Raw genomic sequence first — 15,172 nt, 5'->3', positions numbered from 1 at the left:
AGCGGCCGGATATCCTCTAGTTAAAGAGGGTCCTCTAAGCCAGGGACATGTGTTGGAAGACTGGGGAGGGTGACAAGGGGTAGGGTTGTTTTTCTGGGCCTGGTGGCAGGGACGTTCAGGCAGTGCTTAAAAGGCCTTTAGAGTGACATCAGCATCACTTTGAGCTGGCACAAATAGTGAAATGAGAGCAGTTCCATAGAAACCAATCCATTTTCCTGCTGATCCTCAGAGCTCTGCAGCGCGCCGGCTAAAAGTGCAGTTGCTCTTGCTCTCAGCCTGCGGATCTGCGCATCTGTGAAAGGCTTTTGTGTTGCTGTTGGGGCAGAACAAAGTGAGTTCAGGTTACTGCACTCCTCCCGTTATTGGCCCACATTGTCTCTAATTATTCCAGCAAACATTGACACAGCATGTGTGGTCCCACTTTTATACACCCTCCTCCTTCCCCTCCCATGCGGAACAGAGACACAAGACGGAGCGAAAAGACACTGAGAAAGAACCAAGAGAAGGAACGAGCAAAAGAAACGCACTTGCATTCACAGCTGTTTATTTTTTTATGACACAATTATATGTGTAACTGGCTTAAGATGCTTTCATGCCCGTGAAGAGGACTGTTGCGTTATCCTCACCTTTCTTCCATGCTGCCTCAACTCACAAGGATAGAAGTGCCATGCCAACTCAAGCTTTTAATACATAAGCAACCAAGACCAATCAGCAGGGGGGCAGACTGCAAAAATGATGGAGACTTCCTGGATGCAGTAACCAAAAAGCTGAAAAAAAGCCCTTCTCCACAACTTAAAGCTCAATCCCACACTCTAATTTGAATTCTGAAGCTTTCCCGTTGCCTGGGCGATTCAAACTCCAGCTTTTGCAAAACAGTAATTATGACAAATGTATGCATCAGTACCTTCCCAAATCCTCCGTCCATGAGCTTAGCTTGAGGCAGTGCTGCAGGAAAGCTGACCGAAATGGATAATGTGCGGTTGCCAACAGGAAACGGCTCAAAAACAGGCACAAGGATAAACTCGTGTTAAATCAAAACATAAAATTTAGGAAATGTCGTAACAGGCACCTTAATTTGTTATCACCCGTTATCATTTGGTGGCAACACTACTGAAAAACCTCAGTGGGGTGTAAAGCCATTATGGAGAATTCACATAAAAGCCTTTCTGAGAAATTCCCATCCAGATTTTTACTGGAAGCCCAACTGACAAAGTGACTGACTCAGCTGTCAGGAAGCACAGCATTTTAAGTTTTGCAGATGGATTCTGATTAATGTTAATGGATTCATATTTTCTGAATTTAACAACCCTCACCGCCTTTGAGACCGGATGCTTTGGTTTGAAGCTAATTAAGATTAGGACAGACAAGTGTGGCTCTTGCAAGCACAAAAGCCCTGAGTGCTCGACAGCGAGTCGAGACAACATAACTGCACATCTAATATCACAAAAAGGGTTATTACTGAAGCATACATGTACCCACTCGCTACCCCTCAAAAGCACCATAAGGTAGCAGCTCCTATATTTTTGTTTATGTTGAGATTGCTGGTCATACAACATCCACCCAATGTAGTATCTTGGACTCCCGGCCTTGTCTTGGCAACATTATACGCTGTGAGCTCTGGTGTGGAAGTCTGAGCTAATAAACCCAGTCTGGCCTCATGTTGCTGTTTTTTTTCCCGCCAACACATTACTGACTGTGCACTATGACCATTCATTAGCATGTTATAGAATAGCCTTTAGATGATTGCTTTAATAAGAGCCCTCAGCTTGCCAACTTAGTTAGGTTTAAAACAAAAATAATGCCAAATGGGTCTCACCTAATCTTACTCCAGCCATCAGACTGCAACATTTCCATAATAATTTTCACATTTATGTATCTTTTATTAGGCTACAGGGCATGCTTCATAATAAAGACAATGGGAACATCTGAAAGTTTTATTTAGTTTACAACTTCTGTGAAAAAACTGAAATTATTGCATAAAGTTCGCAGCACCTAAAAAAAGTGCATTAAAAACAAATTTGGTGTCATTTGCCTTGTTTGGGTTTTTTTTGTATAAAGTGACAGTATAAAAATGACAGTGATGTTTTGTTGATCCTCTCATCCATTCCCAATGTGTCAAACTACTCCTGCAATGATGCTCAGATCACAAGCATCATTACTTTTAGATCATAAAAGTATCAGAGCTTTTTCTTATGCATAAATAATACAACCTTCAGATCCTCCTGCATTCATTATATGAGAGCTAAAAAGATGCTTCCAATATGGCGAGGCCACATTCCCTGAGATGTGTTTACTTCGAAATGCCTGTGGGATGCATGTCACCCTGGGGGTGACAATTTGACTATGTCACATGCCTGTGGGATGCAGACAGAATAGCAAAGGGCTGTATTGGCCTGTCTTTTTCTGTCATTCCCATCCTCTCCCACTCCATCTCTCCTTTCTCTTAAAACAGAATTCTGAGAATCTAGATTTCCTTGACATGTCCGAGGACACGCTGTCATTAGTGAGCCAAGTGTGTTTGAACAAAGTGCCCATACAGTGTCAGGGGAGAAGGGGGAAACAAAGCATATCTCCTTGGCCTTTTATGAAATTGCTAAAAATGGGAAGAGCAGCTTTTACAATGATGCGTGACACAAGGATGAATCTAGATAAATACAAGAGAAGTTGTGAAATAGAGAAAGCATACTGACAACAATAATGATGTCCTCCATTTTATTTTGCTTATTTAGCGAGCTGTAAGCTGTGGCATATGCTTTAAAAAAAAAAAAAAAAAAAAAAAAAAAAGGGAGAAAGTCTTGACATTTTTCCTGACAGTAATATGCAAGAACAATGAAAGGTGAACAGATGGATTGCAAGGAGAAAGATATGGACACAGCTGGCCAGGAGTAATTATCCTAACCTTTTCATAAACCTCAGGCTCATGCTGAGCCTGGGGGGTACAGGTGGTGGGGAAGGGTGGGGTCTGGAGTAATGCAGAAAAAATTTGCATGGCATAAAAAGTCGCATCTATTAGCCAAACTGATCATGACGATGTTTTAATGTATTTAATTACAGATCAGGCGTCTCGTTCATCAAAATATACCTCTAGTGCAATGTTGTTGAAATAAAAACTCATTTTAAAATATCTACACTGATATTAGTGAAGAAAATCATGACTGATAGTACTGCATTATAAAAATACAGCTTTCCTCTACAGAGTTCCCATAACATTTTGTATAATATTGGCTTGGACAGAATATCTAACATGTAGTATTGGATATACCATGTAAGCCTTCCAATAATGGCTGAAAGACTTAGACAGCACTTCTTCCCCAGCGTGAGGTTCAATTGCAGTATCCACCTAACAGCAGCACTTTAGAGGCAATGGCACCTGCAAACTGACACTGAAACAGGGCCAACGCAATCTATAACTCACAGTGGTTCGCCACGCTTTCTGCCCCTCGCTCTCCCAGCAGCACAAAAGTCTCAGTGTGGATACAATTATGTGAAACTGCTGGCTATTTTGCTAATGAGGCTTTCACTGATGATGTGCTGACCACATAAGGAACATTTCCAGTGTAACTGAGCATTTTAACTGCTGGAACACCAGTAAAACAACAGGTTAGAATGAAAAGCAGAACACCATATGTCTTTGGGTTAGAGAATATTTTAAAAATCAGTTTCTGGGAGGAAAAAAAAAAAAAAAAAAAAAAATCAGAAATGAACTGCCATTTGTAGCAATAAAGGAAAGCTTTGATACAAATTCAGTTTTTTCCACCCTCCATGTAAGTATATTAGCAATTTGCTGCAATAGCCTTGAGCTGCAGCATTACAGCCTTCATTGCCAAAAATGCTGAAGCCTCTTTTTTTCTAACCAGCAACAAAGGCTTTGTGCTGCAGTCCTGACTTGTGAAACCGACCCCAGGATGGAGGAATTAAAAGGCTGGACTTCAAATGAAATAAAGTGCAGCTGTTTAGTACTAATTTAACTTCAAAGGGAACATGCACTCGCAAAACAAGGACGAGGAAAAGATAACTTCAATCGGAGGCATGCAAATAACCTCTGGCATACTGAATCAACAACAGCAAATTACTGTTGTGCGCTGTCAACAACGGAGATACTCTCCAGCAGCGTGTGCTCCGCAACTGTCATGAGAGCTGTCAATGAGTTATCAGCCTGATTATCATGGGGGCATTTTGAAGGGATCTGTAGTCATGCACATTAGAAGAGAAGTACACGCTATCTCACACATGTAAACACAAGACCTGTATAAACTTTACAAAGAACAAAGTCAACTCTGTTTCACCTGTTGTATACTTTAGAAACGCCCCGTGCATGTACCCATCCACTGAAATCACACTAAATCCATTTCCTGTTCCTTTTTCCCCCCACTGGGATTCATCCAGCAGCAGTGTCAGAGGGTGACCCAACACCTTCACCTGCAAGGTGCTCAGGCTTCAGTCAAACACTCAAAGTATTTTTCTCACCGTGCTTGTGCAAGGGAACACCTCCATCTTTATTTGTATGGGAGCGGATTTAGCTCGGGGGCCTGCAATTGCATCATCACTCGGTTTTGTGGCGACACATATCAGGCCCGGCATTAGTCAGAGAGGCCTTTGAAGAGTTTGGCCCAGCCCTCGCTCGCTCTCTTCCTCTCTCCGCCTCCCCTCCACCCCCACCTCCGCACTGCCTTTGATGTTAGCACGCGGTGCTGCGCCGAGCATCGTGGCCTCCCAGGCCTCCCTGCCTCGCCTGATCCTATCTGCTCAGGCGGCACATTCATGTGGTTTACACCCGCAGCATGACTCCCGGCAGCTATTCACCCAGCCCCGCAGGCCCCTCCCTGATCAGCCCTGTTCAGGGTCCAAGGGCTGGACAGAGCTGCTGCGTGGCCTGAGCTGCCGGCAGGGATCGAAGAGAAGAAGCAGAGGCCCTAGGCTGTACCAAGGAGCTTTTATTGGCATAGTTTGTCAGTGAAGATTCTACATTTGCAGATTCATAAAATGGAAAAAATTCACCTGACCCTTTGGGATTTCAGGAGATAAATCTGTTTTACGTTGGCAAAGAATTTACTCTTACAACTACAGAAAAAGTGATTCATCTTAAATGAAAATGAGTTTTCCTGGGGATAGTCCTTCAGCAAACATTACAGGCAACATATAGCAGAAAACCCTGTGTCCCCAATACCTTCAGAATCCCCATGAAACAGGGACAATATAAAAATAGAGTCAATTTTTCACTTCAGAATCCAAGGCGCATGTTTAGCAACAGGAAAAGGAGGAGGTGGGAAAATGCAGTGATATATTCATTGCAGAGCCAAGAGACATGCAGTGCTGTGCCAGAAAAAAAACTTTACACAGATAACCCAGCTTGTTCACATCTGACCAAGCGAGACCAATCCATCATACCTCTGACCTCATTGTGTTACAGCCTGCATCGTCCTCATTACTGGAACAACTACCTGCAGACACAAAAGGAGCCTCACAGTGGTCTACGATGGGAGGGTATAGATGAACATAATGAGGTCAGAGCTTCCACCTGAAATGGATTTATCCCCATATGGCACCCCTGTACATGACCTTTGGGGGGAATTTCTCATATACAGGCTGTCAGGGGGAGCATTCACAACATTAATATGGTGCAAAAACCGAGGTTGATCTGACACGCAAAACATGTTTCTGCTTCACTGAACCATACAGAAATTAAAATCGAGCAGAGTTAGTTCAGCTAGGCCACAAAGTCGAGCTTAACTGCAACTCTGTCAGAGCAGCTGATCTCAGTGTCAGCTTGTATAAGCTGAACAGTCAGCTGATATCCTTCTATACACCCGGTGGGTAAATGTCACATAAGGTGCATTTATTTGCTTCATTCTGTCTGTTTGTTTTGCTTTGCATCTGCAAGCTACATTGCAACCCACATGCACCCCAGCACCTCCTTTTAATGCCTTAAGCAGGTTCATATCTGTCGCCTTTGACATCTGCTCCGCCACCCTATGCGTTCCCTGTATGCTCTGTCCTCCCATAAATGGAGTCATGTTGGTAAATATAAATGTCTGCAAATTGAAATAACAATCTCCTTTAGACTATAGAGGTCCTGACAGAACTATGGATCACAAAAGGGCAGGATCTTCACATATTAATAGCACCATTGTGTGCAAGTGTTTTTGTTCTTACACATGAGGCTCGTCATTATATAATGATGTACACAAAAGAAAGAACTTTGAACCCGGTGTTCTTGAACTTGGATGAGTCGGAAAGATCTGAGATAAGACTTCTCCTTTCATGAAAGACAAACAAGACGAGTGAGGGAACAATGACAGTAAATATACTTAGGAAGGATGAAAAGAAGACGGAGTGCAGGGCTAAGAGTGAAACTCTTTGCACAGCTACCTTCACTGGCAAAAAAAAAAAAAAAAAAAAAAAAGTACAACAAAAGGGGCGAGTGGCATTGTGGCCTTCCACAGTTAGTCAGCACATTCCTTGCCGACAACAAAGCATGCCTCTGCCTGGATGAGCTACTGTGAGCATTGTCATTTCATAACCCTCGACCCTTTAGCCTTTGTTTTGGAGACCCTCTGTGTCAGTAGATAAAAATGTGGGCAGAGAGGATGAACTGGGCCTTTCAGCACCATTTCATCAAAGACCAGGCTAACACGCCAGGGGTTATTCAGAAAGTGAAAACTCTACTCAGGACTTCTCTTCATCTTTAACTTGTCACAAATGTGGGGTTGAAAAACCCTCACTTAAGACAGGCAGCATCAAAGAAAAATCATAACCTTGGGGGAAATATGAATAAATATTTCCTCATCACTCAACTGCAATACAGAGGACATATGCAAGAATTTCATACAAGTGAGCTCAGACATGCAATCTATTGATTGCATGTCTGAGCTCATGTCAGGAGAGGACTGACTCGGGTGAACAAAGTTACTCTGGAAGAGGATGGATGCTGGAGAGGAGGCAGCCGCAAGCATCACGCTGACTGCTAATCTCTCTTGGAGTTGAACATCAAAGATAAGCTCAGCCATTCAGCCCAGTGGAAACTAACATAGCTACTGGGGCCACCAGTACCAACATGCACTTGTTCCAGGTGGAGCTGTGCATTCGGTGGAAATGTGAGGCTCGGAGAGGCAAGCGCAGGAAGATAAGACAGAGCAACAGAGCCAGCGGCAGGTGAGAAAAACAACAGTTGAGGGTTGGAGAAGCAGCATTTCTGAGTTGAAAGAAGTTTGGACAAGTACTACGTGATCAAAACAGGAAGTCAGGCATTTCAAGATTGACAGACATCTCAATATTGACTAAAAGTAATCATTACCATTTGGCACACACTTCTTTGAAATTACTATTATTGGATCTGACAGAAATGTTTTGCTATATCAAGCAATTGGGAAGTAAAAATGTCAGATGTTAGCAGGTTGGTGTCCTCAGAAGTTGGGGGGGGGGGGGGGGGGGGGGAGACATGGAAATCTATCATTTGAGCTGTTTTTCAGCCAAATTTAAAGACATTAGACGATAAAGGAATTTTTAGTTATGTTTTGACTTTAGGGAAGTAAATGCAACCCTGAGATTTATTTCAAGAATGAACTGACTTTCTGTATCCTAATCATCAGGCTGCCACTGGAGCAAGGATAAGTGGGACACAGAGGTGGGGAACGGTCTGAAACTAAGATCCAGGGGCAGCGCAATTCAATATCAGCCCAGTTCACCTGAGCTTCAACTCGAAGTCAGCGGATGCATCAAAAAGACCAGCGCAAAGGTGTGGGATGAGTTTGTGCATATAAGAGGGGGGTGTTAAGCAAGAGAAAGAGAAAAACAGTTTAGTCTGTTCTATTCCAAAAAGGGGAGAAACGCAGCCTCAAATTACTTTGGCTGGGACATGAAAGTGAAACAGGGTGGCGGTTAAGAGACGATAGCACTTAAAATACAGCTGCAACCGCCAAGCCAATAAATGGAAAAAAGTAGGGAGCAGCACTTTTAACCTTTTAAACCAGCATTTGTGTACTGCTACTGTTGCTTTGGCGCTGGGAGTGGCCCGGTCCCTGGCACCTACCGTCTGGGACCGGCCCATTATGGCCTCTTGGGGTTTCCAGGCTGTGGCGAGAAAGCGCGCTGGATTCCTTAAACCACTAAAGCTCTCATTATAGTCTAAATGCAGCGCGACACAACTCCTGCCAGCTCCAAGGTAGGAGCTCCAGTATTTAAGCTCATCGTTGTCTTCGTTGAAACCACCACTTTACCCCTGCACAAGACAAAAAACAAACCCCCCCCCAAAACTGCCACCTTGAAAGAAGTCGCAGTGTTCATATGCATGGAGATGAAGCCCAAAGGCAAATGGGGTTCTGGGTGCTTCTGGACGTGGGATTCAGGGGATGCTCTGTGTCCCCTCTGAGAGAAAGCAGGCAAGAGCCACGTTATTCCCTCTGGTTCTGGCCGATGACACTATGAGTTCCATCTGGTCCCCTGCATGCCCCTGCCACGTCCCTGCCTCAGCTCTTCACTCACATGCTGACAGCACGGGCCCGCTGGAAATCAGAGGCAGATGTGAACTCATGCAGTGCATCGAAGCTCATCTCGCTACAGGAAAGATGATTTGGCGTTTGAGAGACAATAAAGAGTGATGAGCAGCAGATGGCGTTTCCCTTCGTATTAAATCCATTCTAATCAGAAATGCCGTGCGAGTGCTGTCAACAGCGATCAGAATGAAAACAGCACAGCGATGAGAAGCCTAACTGAGTGTTTAGGCTTCTGAAATCAAACTATCGGTAAATGCAGAAGCAGGATCTGCTGCCAGTGTGAGAAACGCACCTACTTGAATCAACCAGGGAATGATTTGGTTGTGCCGTCAATGCCCTGCATTAAAGGTTTAACCGAAGTCTGAGCTGCCGCTAACCCGTGGAAAAGTACAGCAAGACTGCAAAACAAGAAATCGAATATTCAGTAGTTCAATCGCAGGTGATCCAAATTGGGCTTTCCCCCATTTAATTAATTGCTCATTTTCCTTCATTATAGTAGCCTATAAGGCAAGTATTTTCATCTGGGACAATAGGTGAAAACCATTAACTACCTGTGCTCTGGTTGCCTAGAACCCAAGTTGAGTTGATGCTGTAAATACACTCTTAAAGTTGTCACGCCTGTTGACAGACACACACACACACACACACACACACACACACACACACACACACACACACACACAGATTTAAGGAGACATTGATTACTTTGCTATTATGGAGCTGAACTGTAGCAATTAGGGAGCTGCCTTGGGAAGCCTGGGGTTTGGCACTGTGGCCAGATATGCGTCATCATGCTTCCCCCCTTTTAGAAGAGCGCAAGAAGCAAATTAACTTAATTTATTATTTTTGGCCCCAGGAGCGTGTGCCACTGTTTTCTGCACTCTTCAGTCAGATCAGCGGGGGTGTTAGCTTTAGGGAATTAGCAAAACGAGAGTCCGGAGCGTACGAGTGGTGATCGCGGTTGGGTCTTTGCTCAAGAGTGTTGCCAAGGCCCCCCCACTTTTCCCCGGAATCTGAACCCATACCTGCTGAGGTCTGACCGCTATTATACACACACAATTAAGGTAGCGCAAACCCCTCAGGGTTCTGATCAAACAGAGGACCAGAGGGCTCCACAAACCTCAGGAAGACTTAAGCGAGCTTCTTATTCGCTGAACTCGAAAGCCTTGAAAGTGGACAAGTGCAACGGCTGCCGACATCACCAGAGACAAGAACCTAAATATTTGAGTTTAACCCAATTCCAGTGTAAAACAACACCACAGAAATTTCCCAACACATTCCTGCAATGTTATTTTACAAGTATAGAATTCAAAAGTAGGAAATTGGATACTAGTTTTAAATTATACTCCTCACGATGTATGATTGTCATTCATTGTCAGTTTCAACTTACATAAATCTTTGGTAAAATAGGAAATTCAAGACGTGCTCGGGCCGGACAAACTGCCCCTCATTATAGCCTGACAAAATATAAGCTGTCTCTAAGTGGTCAGAGGCCATGTTAGCAAAGAAAGCAAACCTAAATAGATGTGGTTTTCAATGTAAAGCTGAGGTCCGACAATTCTGTGTGGTTACCGAGTGGCGCCAAATGGCCATCACTGTGTATAAACAGGGCCCATTTGTGTGCTGAGTATCCCTGCCTTTGATCTCCACATATCGTGTTTATTTCAAAATAAGAGCCTATGTTTTTTTTAGGGGGGGGAAGCAAAAATGTGCACTCAAAAGATGCTGCAGAGTAGCTGACTACACTGTTGCAGAGAAGTGAGGGGTGGCTGCAGGGTGCTACTAGCTGTCTGGCTGACTGGAGAGCATGACGGCAATGCAACAACACAACTGAGGCTGAACCTGATTAAGCCTCAGATCCACCACGACCTGTCCTATACCCTGCAAAAACAAATGGTCAGGAATGATTATTGCTGTGGCTTCCGGGTTACTGATGAGCTCACTGACACCCATATTGAAATGATGTCTCTGATCACAATGCAACTGCTGACAAACTTTATGCACATTGCCTTCATATGGGGGCATTTGCTGCACTCTGGCTTTTACAAACATCTCCCAGTTACTGCATCAAGCTTCAAAGAGAGGACACAGGCCATTCAAAAACTGCTTTACATTTGAGTGGCTTTGAATCGCCCACAAAGAGCTGTGCACCCCCTGATCCAGGACATGTTAGAGGTTAGGAAATATAACATTAAACATCAAAGCTTTTGCACATAACCAGAACCCAAACTCTTAAAAACAGTGTCCAAGCACATTAGGCAAGAATAATAAAACATCAAATACATCCTTCTGGCACTTAAGAGAAGCTTCATATTTTAGCGACTCCCACACAGAGTTGGTCCAAGCATAGCCAGCTCCAGCCAAGTGCACTTGTCATGTCTGAGGCCAGGAAATTAAAGATGGAACCGGGATGCTTCTTCCACGACTACTACGCACTCTATTCTTATTTATTTGTGTTTCCGGAGCCTTGAAATAGTTACAAGTGAGCCTTATCCAAAAACGTGCCACTACAAATGTAGTGGTGACGGCTGCACCACGGCGGGACGTGGGGTTATTTTACACGTTGGTCCGGTCAATAAAAGCAGACCTATTCCACTATTAAAACTTGCTTTGGGTGGTTTTAAAGCTAATATAAAAACGCGGCTCAGCTCTGACACGGACAAAGTGCTAAATACGCACAAATAGTGGCTTCGTAGTGTTTTAATAGTGGCCCTTGCGAAATGCGTAACGCCTGCTCGCTACGAGTTTGCAAACTTTGTGGAGGCGGTGGTAGGGTTGTAGCTATTTAAGAAAACTGCTCCGAAATGCGTGTGTTTCAGAGTGAGAGCGACTGAATGTAAGGCGCGTTCAAGTGAGCTCCAGACATCAACAAAATAACTTGCAAGAGCATGTTTTCCCTGTGAATGAATTCCACAAGATAGGAGCCATCTTGTGACCGCATATGCTTGCAAGCTTCGTTACCATCCTCACACACACTGCCCGCACACACACACACACCATGTACAACTCTTGTCAGCACCCCTAAGTCCCAGCGGAAAAAGTTTCTAGGAGGGCAGCTTGGTTAAATTACAGCCCGGGTCCCGGTAGCGTTGCTCGGGACCGCCGCTTGTCATCCCCCCCAGTAAGAAAAAGGACACTTTGCACGTACTTGAACGATCTCCCCCTCCGCGCTGATAGTGGCTCCTGCTTTGGAGAACCGTCCTTGCAAGCCAGTCGTGTAAGTAGTATAATCTCCATTGGGACTGGACTCGAACAGAACCACTTCCACAAAGGCTGTATCCTTGGCGAAGACGGTACCAAGAGAAGCGGCGACCACCAAGATCACCAAGACCACCGAGTCGGGCACACGATCTGAGCCTCTCCTTGGTAAAATCATCATCTTGCCGGCTGGATCTGCGCCGATCGGGACATAATTTCACACGGATGAATTAATCGGGTGAAAATAATCGAAATCAGGTCTGTGCGCTGTGCGGGCGATGCGTCAAGAGTCAAAATTGTGCAATAAAAAACTGAGCCTTGGCTGAAGCGTGTTTATTTCACCACTGCGAGCCTTGTCAATTACATTGCCTGCAAACGCTGCCTCTCTCCCTTGCTCTCTCGCTCCCTCCCTCTCTCTCCCTCTTTTTTCTCACCCTCCTCCTCCTCCTCTACAAAGCGGATCTCCTTTGATCTCTAAACACGTGATTTTTTTTTTTTTTAGTTTTTTCTTTCTCTCTCCCAAAAGGGCTCTATCCCCACCCACCACTCGTTCTGACCCTCTCCTTTGCACTCCCCTTTCCGAAGTGCCAGCACTCTGTTAAGGAGGCACCATTGACTTCACTGCGCACTGAAAGAGGCACTTGTTGTTGTTTCAGGTTAAATTTCAAAGTTATTTGAGTCACTCGAGTTAAATACGAATTACAGTCCGTATATTTATTCCCATTAGCATTCCGTGGCTGCCTGGTGGCGTTTTTCTTAGTTCGGAGTCCTCGGTTAAATCAGTTTTCAGCCGTCGTGCCACCTTAAAACAAACACTACCCTCTTCAGGACGTTTCGTGATTTAACAGGGCTAATTTTCCAATTATGTTCAAATGCGCTTACCTTACAGGTAACAGTGTTTGTTAATAAGAAGTAGTTTCTCAGTATGACGCCCAAAGTAAGTCTGCCATCACTTTTTAGCTTCAGATCAATCAAATATAAGGAAATTTGAATAAAAATATACATAGTATTTTATGAAGTACCTATATGGAAGCTAGCTTGATATAGCTATCTATCCAAACCTTTCATGAACAGCTCATCTCATTGCAGCTCACTTGAACTCATTTAACTGTGCACCAGTCTTAAAAGTGGTGGTTTTTGTATTTTGACTTTTGTAAAAAAGCTACAGTAGTGATTCAGCCTTTATGATACATTGTGCATTTATTAAGAAAGGTCGGTTTTGTAACCTAATCTTTAAAATGTGTCCACTGCACTTCTCTTTTATACAAACTGTTGCTGTTATTTACTGCAGAAGAATTATTACTCAGTCACTCTCTGGAATAAAGGGTCTATTGTGAAATTTCCCTGCAGCCCAGCTCCTGGGGAACATCTTCAGCCTGCTGCCTTTTCTTTCACTGCCCGTGAGGCTTCATTATGTGTCTGAGAATAAGAATCTTTTTATTCTTAGAAGGGAAAAAAAACATAATTTGAATCTTTGTGCAATTGAACAATTCATGAAAAGCACTCATGGTACCATGCAAGTGATGATGGTACTGTGCGTGCATTGTTCTGTCTTTAATGTAGGCTGCGAGAAAAAATATAGTCTAGTAAAGCTCCCTCATATTTGAAGCAGAAAGCTAGCCCATTTTTTTTCTCCTCTCAAAATATTAAAGAACAATAATGAAAAAAAGACTGATTCTGCTCTGGAGAGACTAGTCTGCAGTAGTTTCACCACACTGGCCTCTTGCAGAAAATGTAAGAGCTCTGCACAGTGATTAATATCCCAAAAAGCGTAGAAAACAAGGTTTCATCTTGCTGTCAGCTGTGTGGCAGTGTGATTATGAAAACCAACTGTGAGGACTTTTCAGGTCAAGAATGCAGTCGCCTGTGGAAGAAAGAAAGGAAAGCGTGATGGTCAACATGTGTTTGGACTCAAAAAAAAAAAAAAGAAAGGAGGGGAGAGGAGGGTGTGGGGGTGGCAATTCAAAGCCAAGACTTAAGAAGTTCTTCAGCGCCTTCAGCATGACAATAATTTACAGATCAGATTGGACACCCCTCAGTTTTATGAATCCTGATCCACACCACATGTGCCGTATTTGCCTTGTGACACTCTCCTTTTTCTCTCACTCTTAAACAGAAATGAAACTCGGGCACATTTGACCGAATAAATACATAACTGATGGGAATTTGAAAGCACTGCCTGCAGGCATAATGATCAAAATTTTATTAGATTTACCTTATCAGCTTACTAAAGGACCACAAAATGCATTAGGAGAAGAGTTACAGTGATCCAATTACTCACTAAAGGGCTTATTCCTCTTTTATTGCAAGTCTGCCCTCTGCTGGATGCTGTAAGATTTCAATCCACAGCAACTTTTTAATGCTTAAACTCCATTTTTAGTTTCCTGTCATTTAGATTTTATCTTCCAGAATATTTAAAGGATATACGGTCGATAGTCTGAATTTGTTAAATTGATTATTGCTTCAGCGGTATGCGGAAAAATTGTCACATTTCGGAGATTCGGCAGCAGCTGCGGATCCTCTCCTGACGCTCCGGTCTATCTGCACCAGTGTCTAAACTCGGGCCACCCTGAGAAGAATCAGCTGTCTGCTTGTTTAGGCTGAGTGAGTGCTGAGGATGAGAACGGCTCTGAGTAGTGATGGCTGGCTCAGCTCTGTGCATTACTGTCCCATCTCTCTCTGTGAGCTATTCAGTTGGGGGATTTCTGTGGGATCCTTCGGCTGATTTAAGATGTTTCATGTGAAATTACAAAGCCACACAGCACTTTCCTCTCTTGTCTTTTCAAACACTCTTTATCTTCTCCTCTTCTGACTCTGTGGTGTAAACAAAACTGAAGCTGAAGAAAGTGTTTTGACTGTAATTAACATTTTAAGGATTTGATGCTTTGGGGGGGAGGGCTGGTGATTTTTGAACTGTAAGTCCACCTCATTTGGGGGTTTTGGAAATGCTTGCAGCATTGTCAGACTAAATATTTACTCTGTTGATCATAAATATAAATAAATAATGATTGATTTTCTCCATTTATTTTGCATTCTTTTGATGCTGCCCAATTTTACACAACGCAGATGTGCATTTTTTGGGATAAATGTCAGTGTCATACACATAATGTAATTCATGAAGACTGTATTTTTTTATATCAACACCGATGCAAAAGAACAACTGTTGTTTATTTTGTACAGCTTAGTTTTCCCATCCACTCCCCCCCTGCAAGCATGCCATTGTTGATAAGAATTTGGCTTTAATTGACTTGGCTGGATAAATAAATAAATATGAAATACACAAGAGCACAGGTTACTAATAATACCCAAAGGGAACATTTGTGCACATGCACCAGGCTTCCAGCCTCTGTGAATTGTCCCTTTGTTGGTACAGTGCTGACGTTATGTTTTAATGAAGAAAGGAGATGATGAGGAGGGGGAGCATTTACATTCATGGATCCCAGAAGAGTGCATCGCTGCAGCGTATTATTACACAAAGCAAT

General features: G+C 43.5%; 1 protein-coding gene across 2 annotated transcripts in view; it reads right to left on the bottom strand.

Annotated features, from left to right (window-relative positions):
* Nucleotides 1-12,024, bottom strand: part of znrf3 (zinc and ring finger 3) — a 67,151-nt gene extending 55,127 nt beyond the window's left edge. For both annotated transcript variants that reach the window (XM_085367497.1, XM_085367498.1), the window contains exon 1: nt 11,641-12,024. In XM_085367497.1, coding sequence (XP_085223623.1) covers nt 11,641-11,871 — 231 coding nt within the window. In that variant the 5' untranslated portion in view covers nt 11,872-12,024. The remainder of the gene's footprint in view (nt 1-11,640) is intronic.
* Between the last annotated feature and the right edge of the window lie 3,148 nt (nt 12,025-15,172).

The sequence above is a fragment of the Diplotaxodon limnothrissa genome, linkage group LG12, assembly GCF_057381915.1.
Source record: "Diplotaxodon limnothrissa isolate DT_005_m linkage group LG12, D_limnothrissa_male_GT1.1, whole genome shotgun sequence".
Taxonomy (NCBI): domain Eukaryota; kingdom Metazoa; phylum Chordata; class Actinopteri; order Cichliformes; family Cichlidae; genus Diplotaxodon; species Diplotaxodon limnothrissa.
The sequence above is the reverse complement of the archived record's forward strand: the minus strand, read 5'-3'. Positions and strand labels throughout refer to the sequence as shown.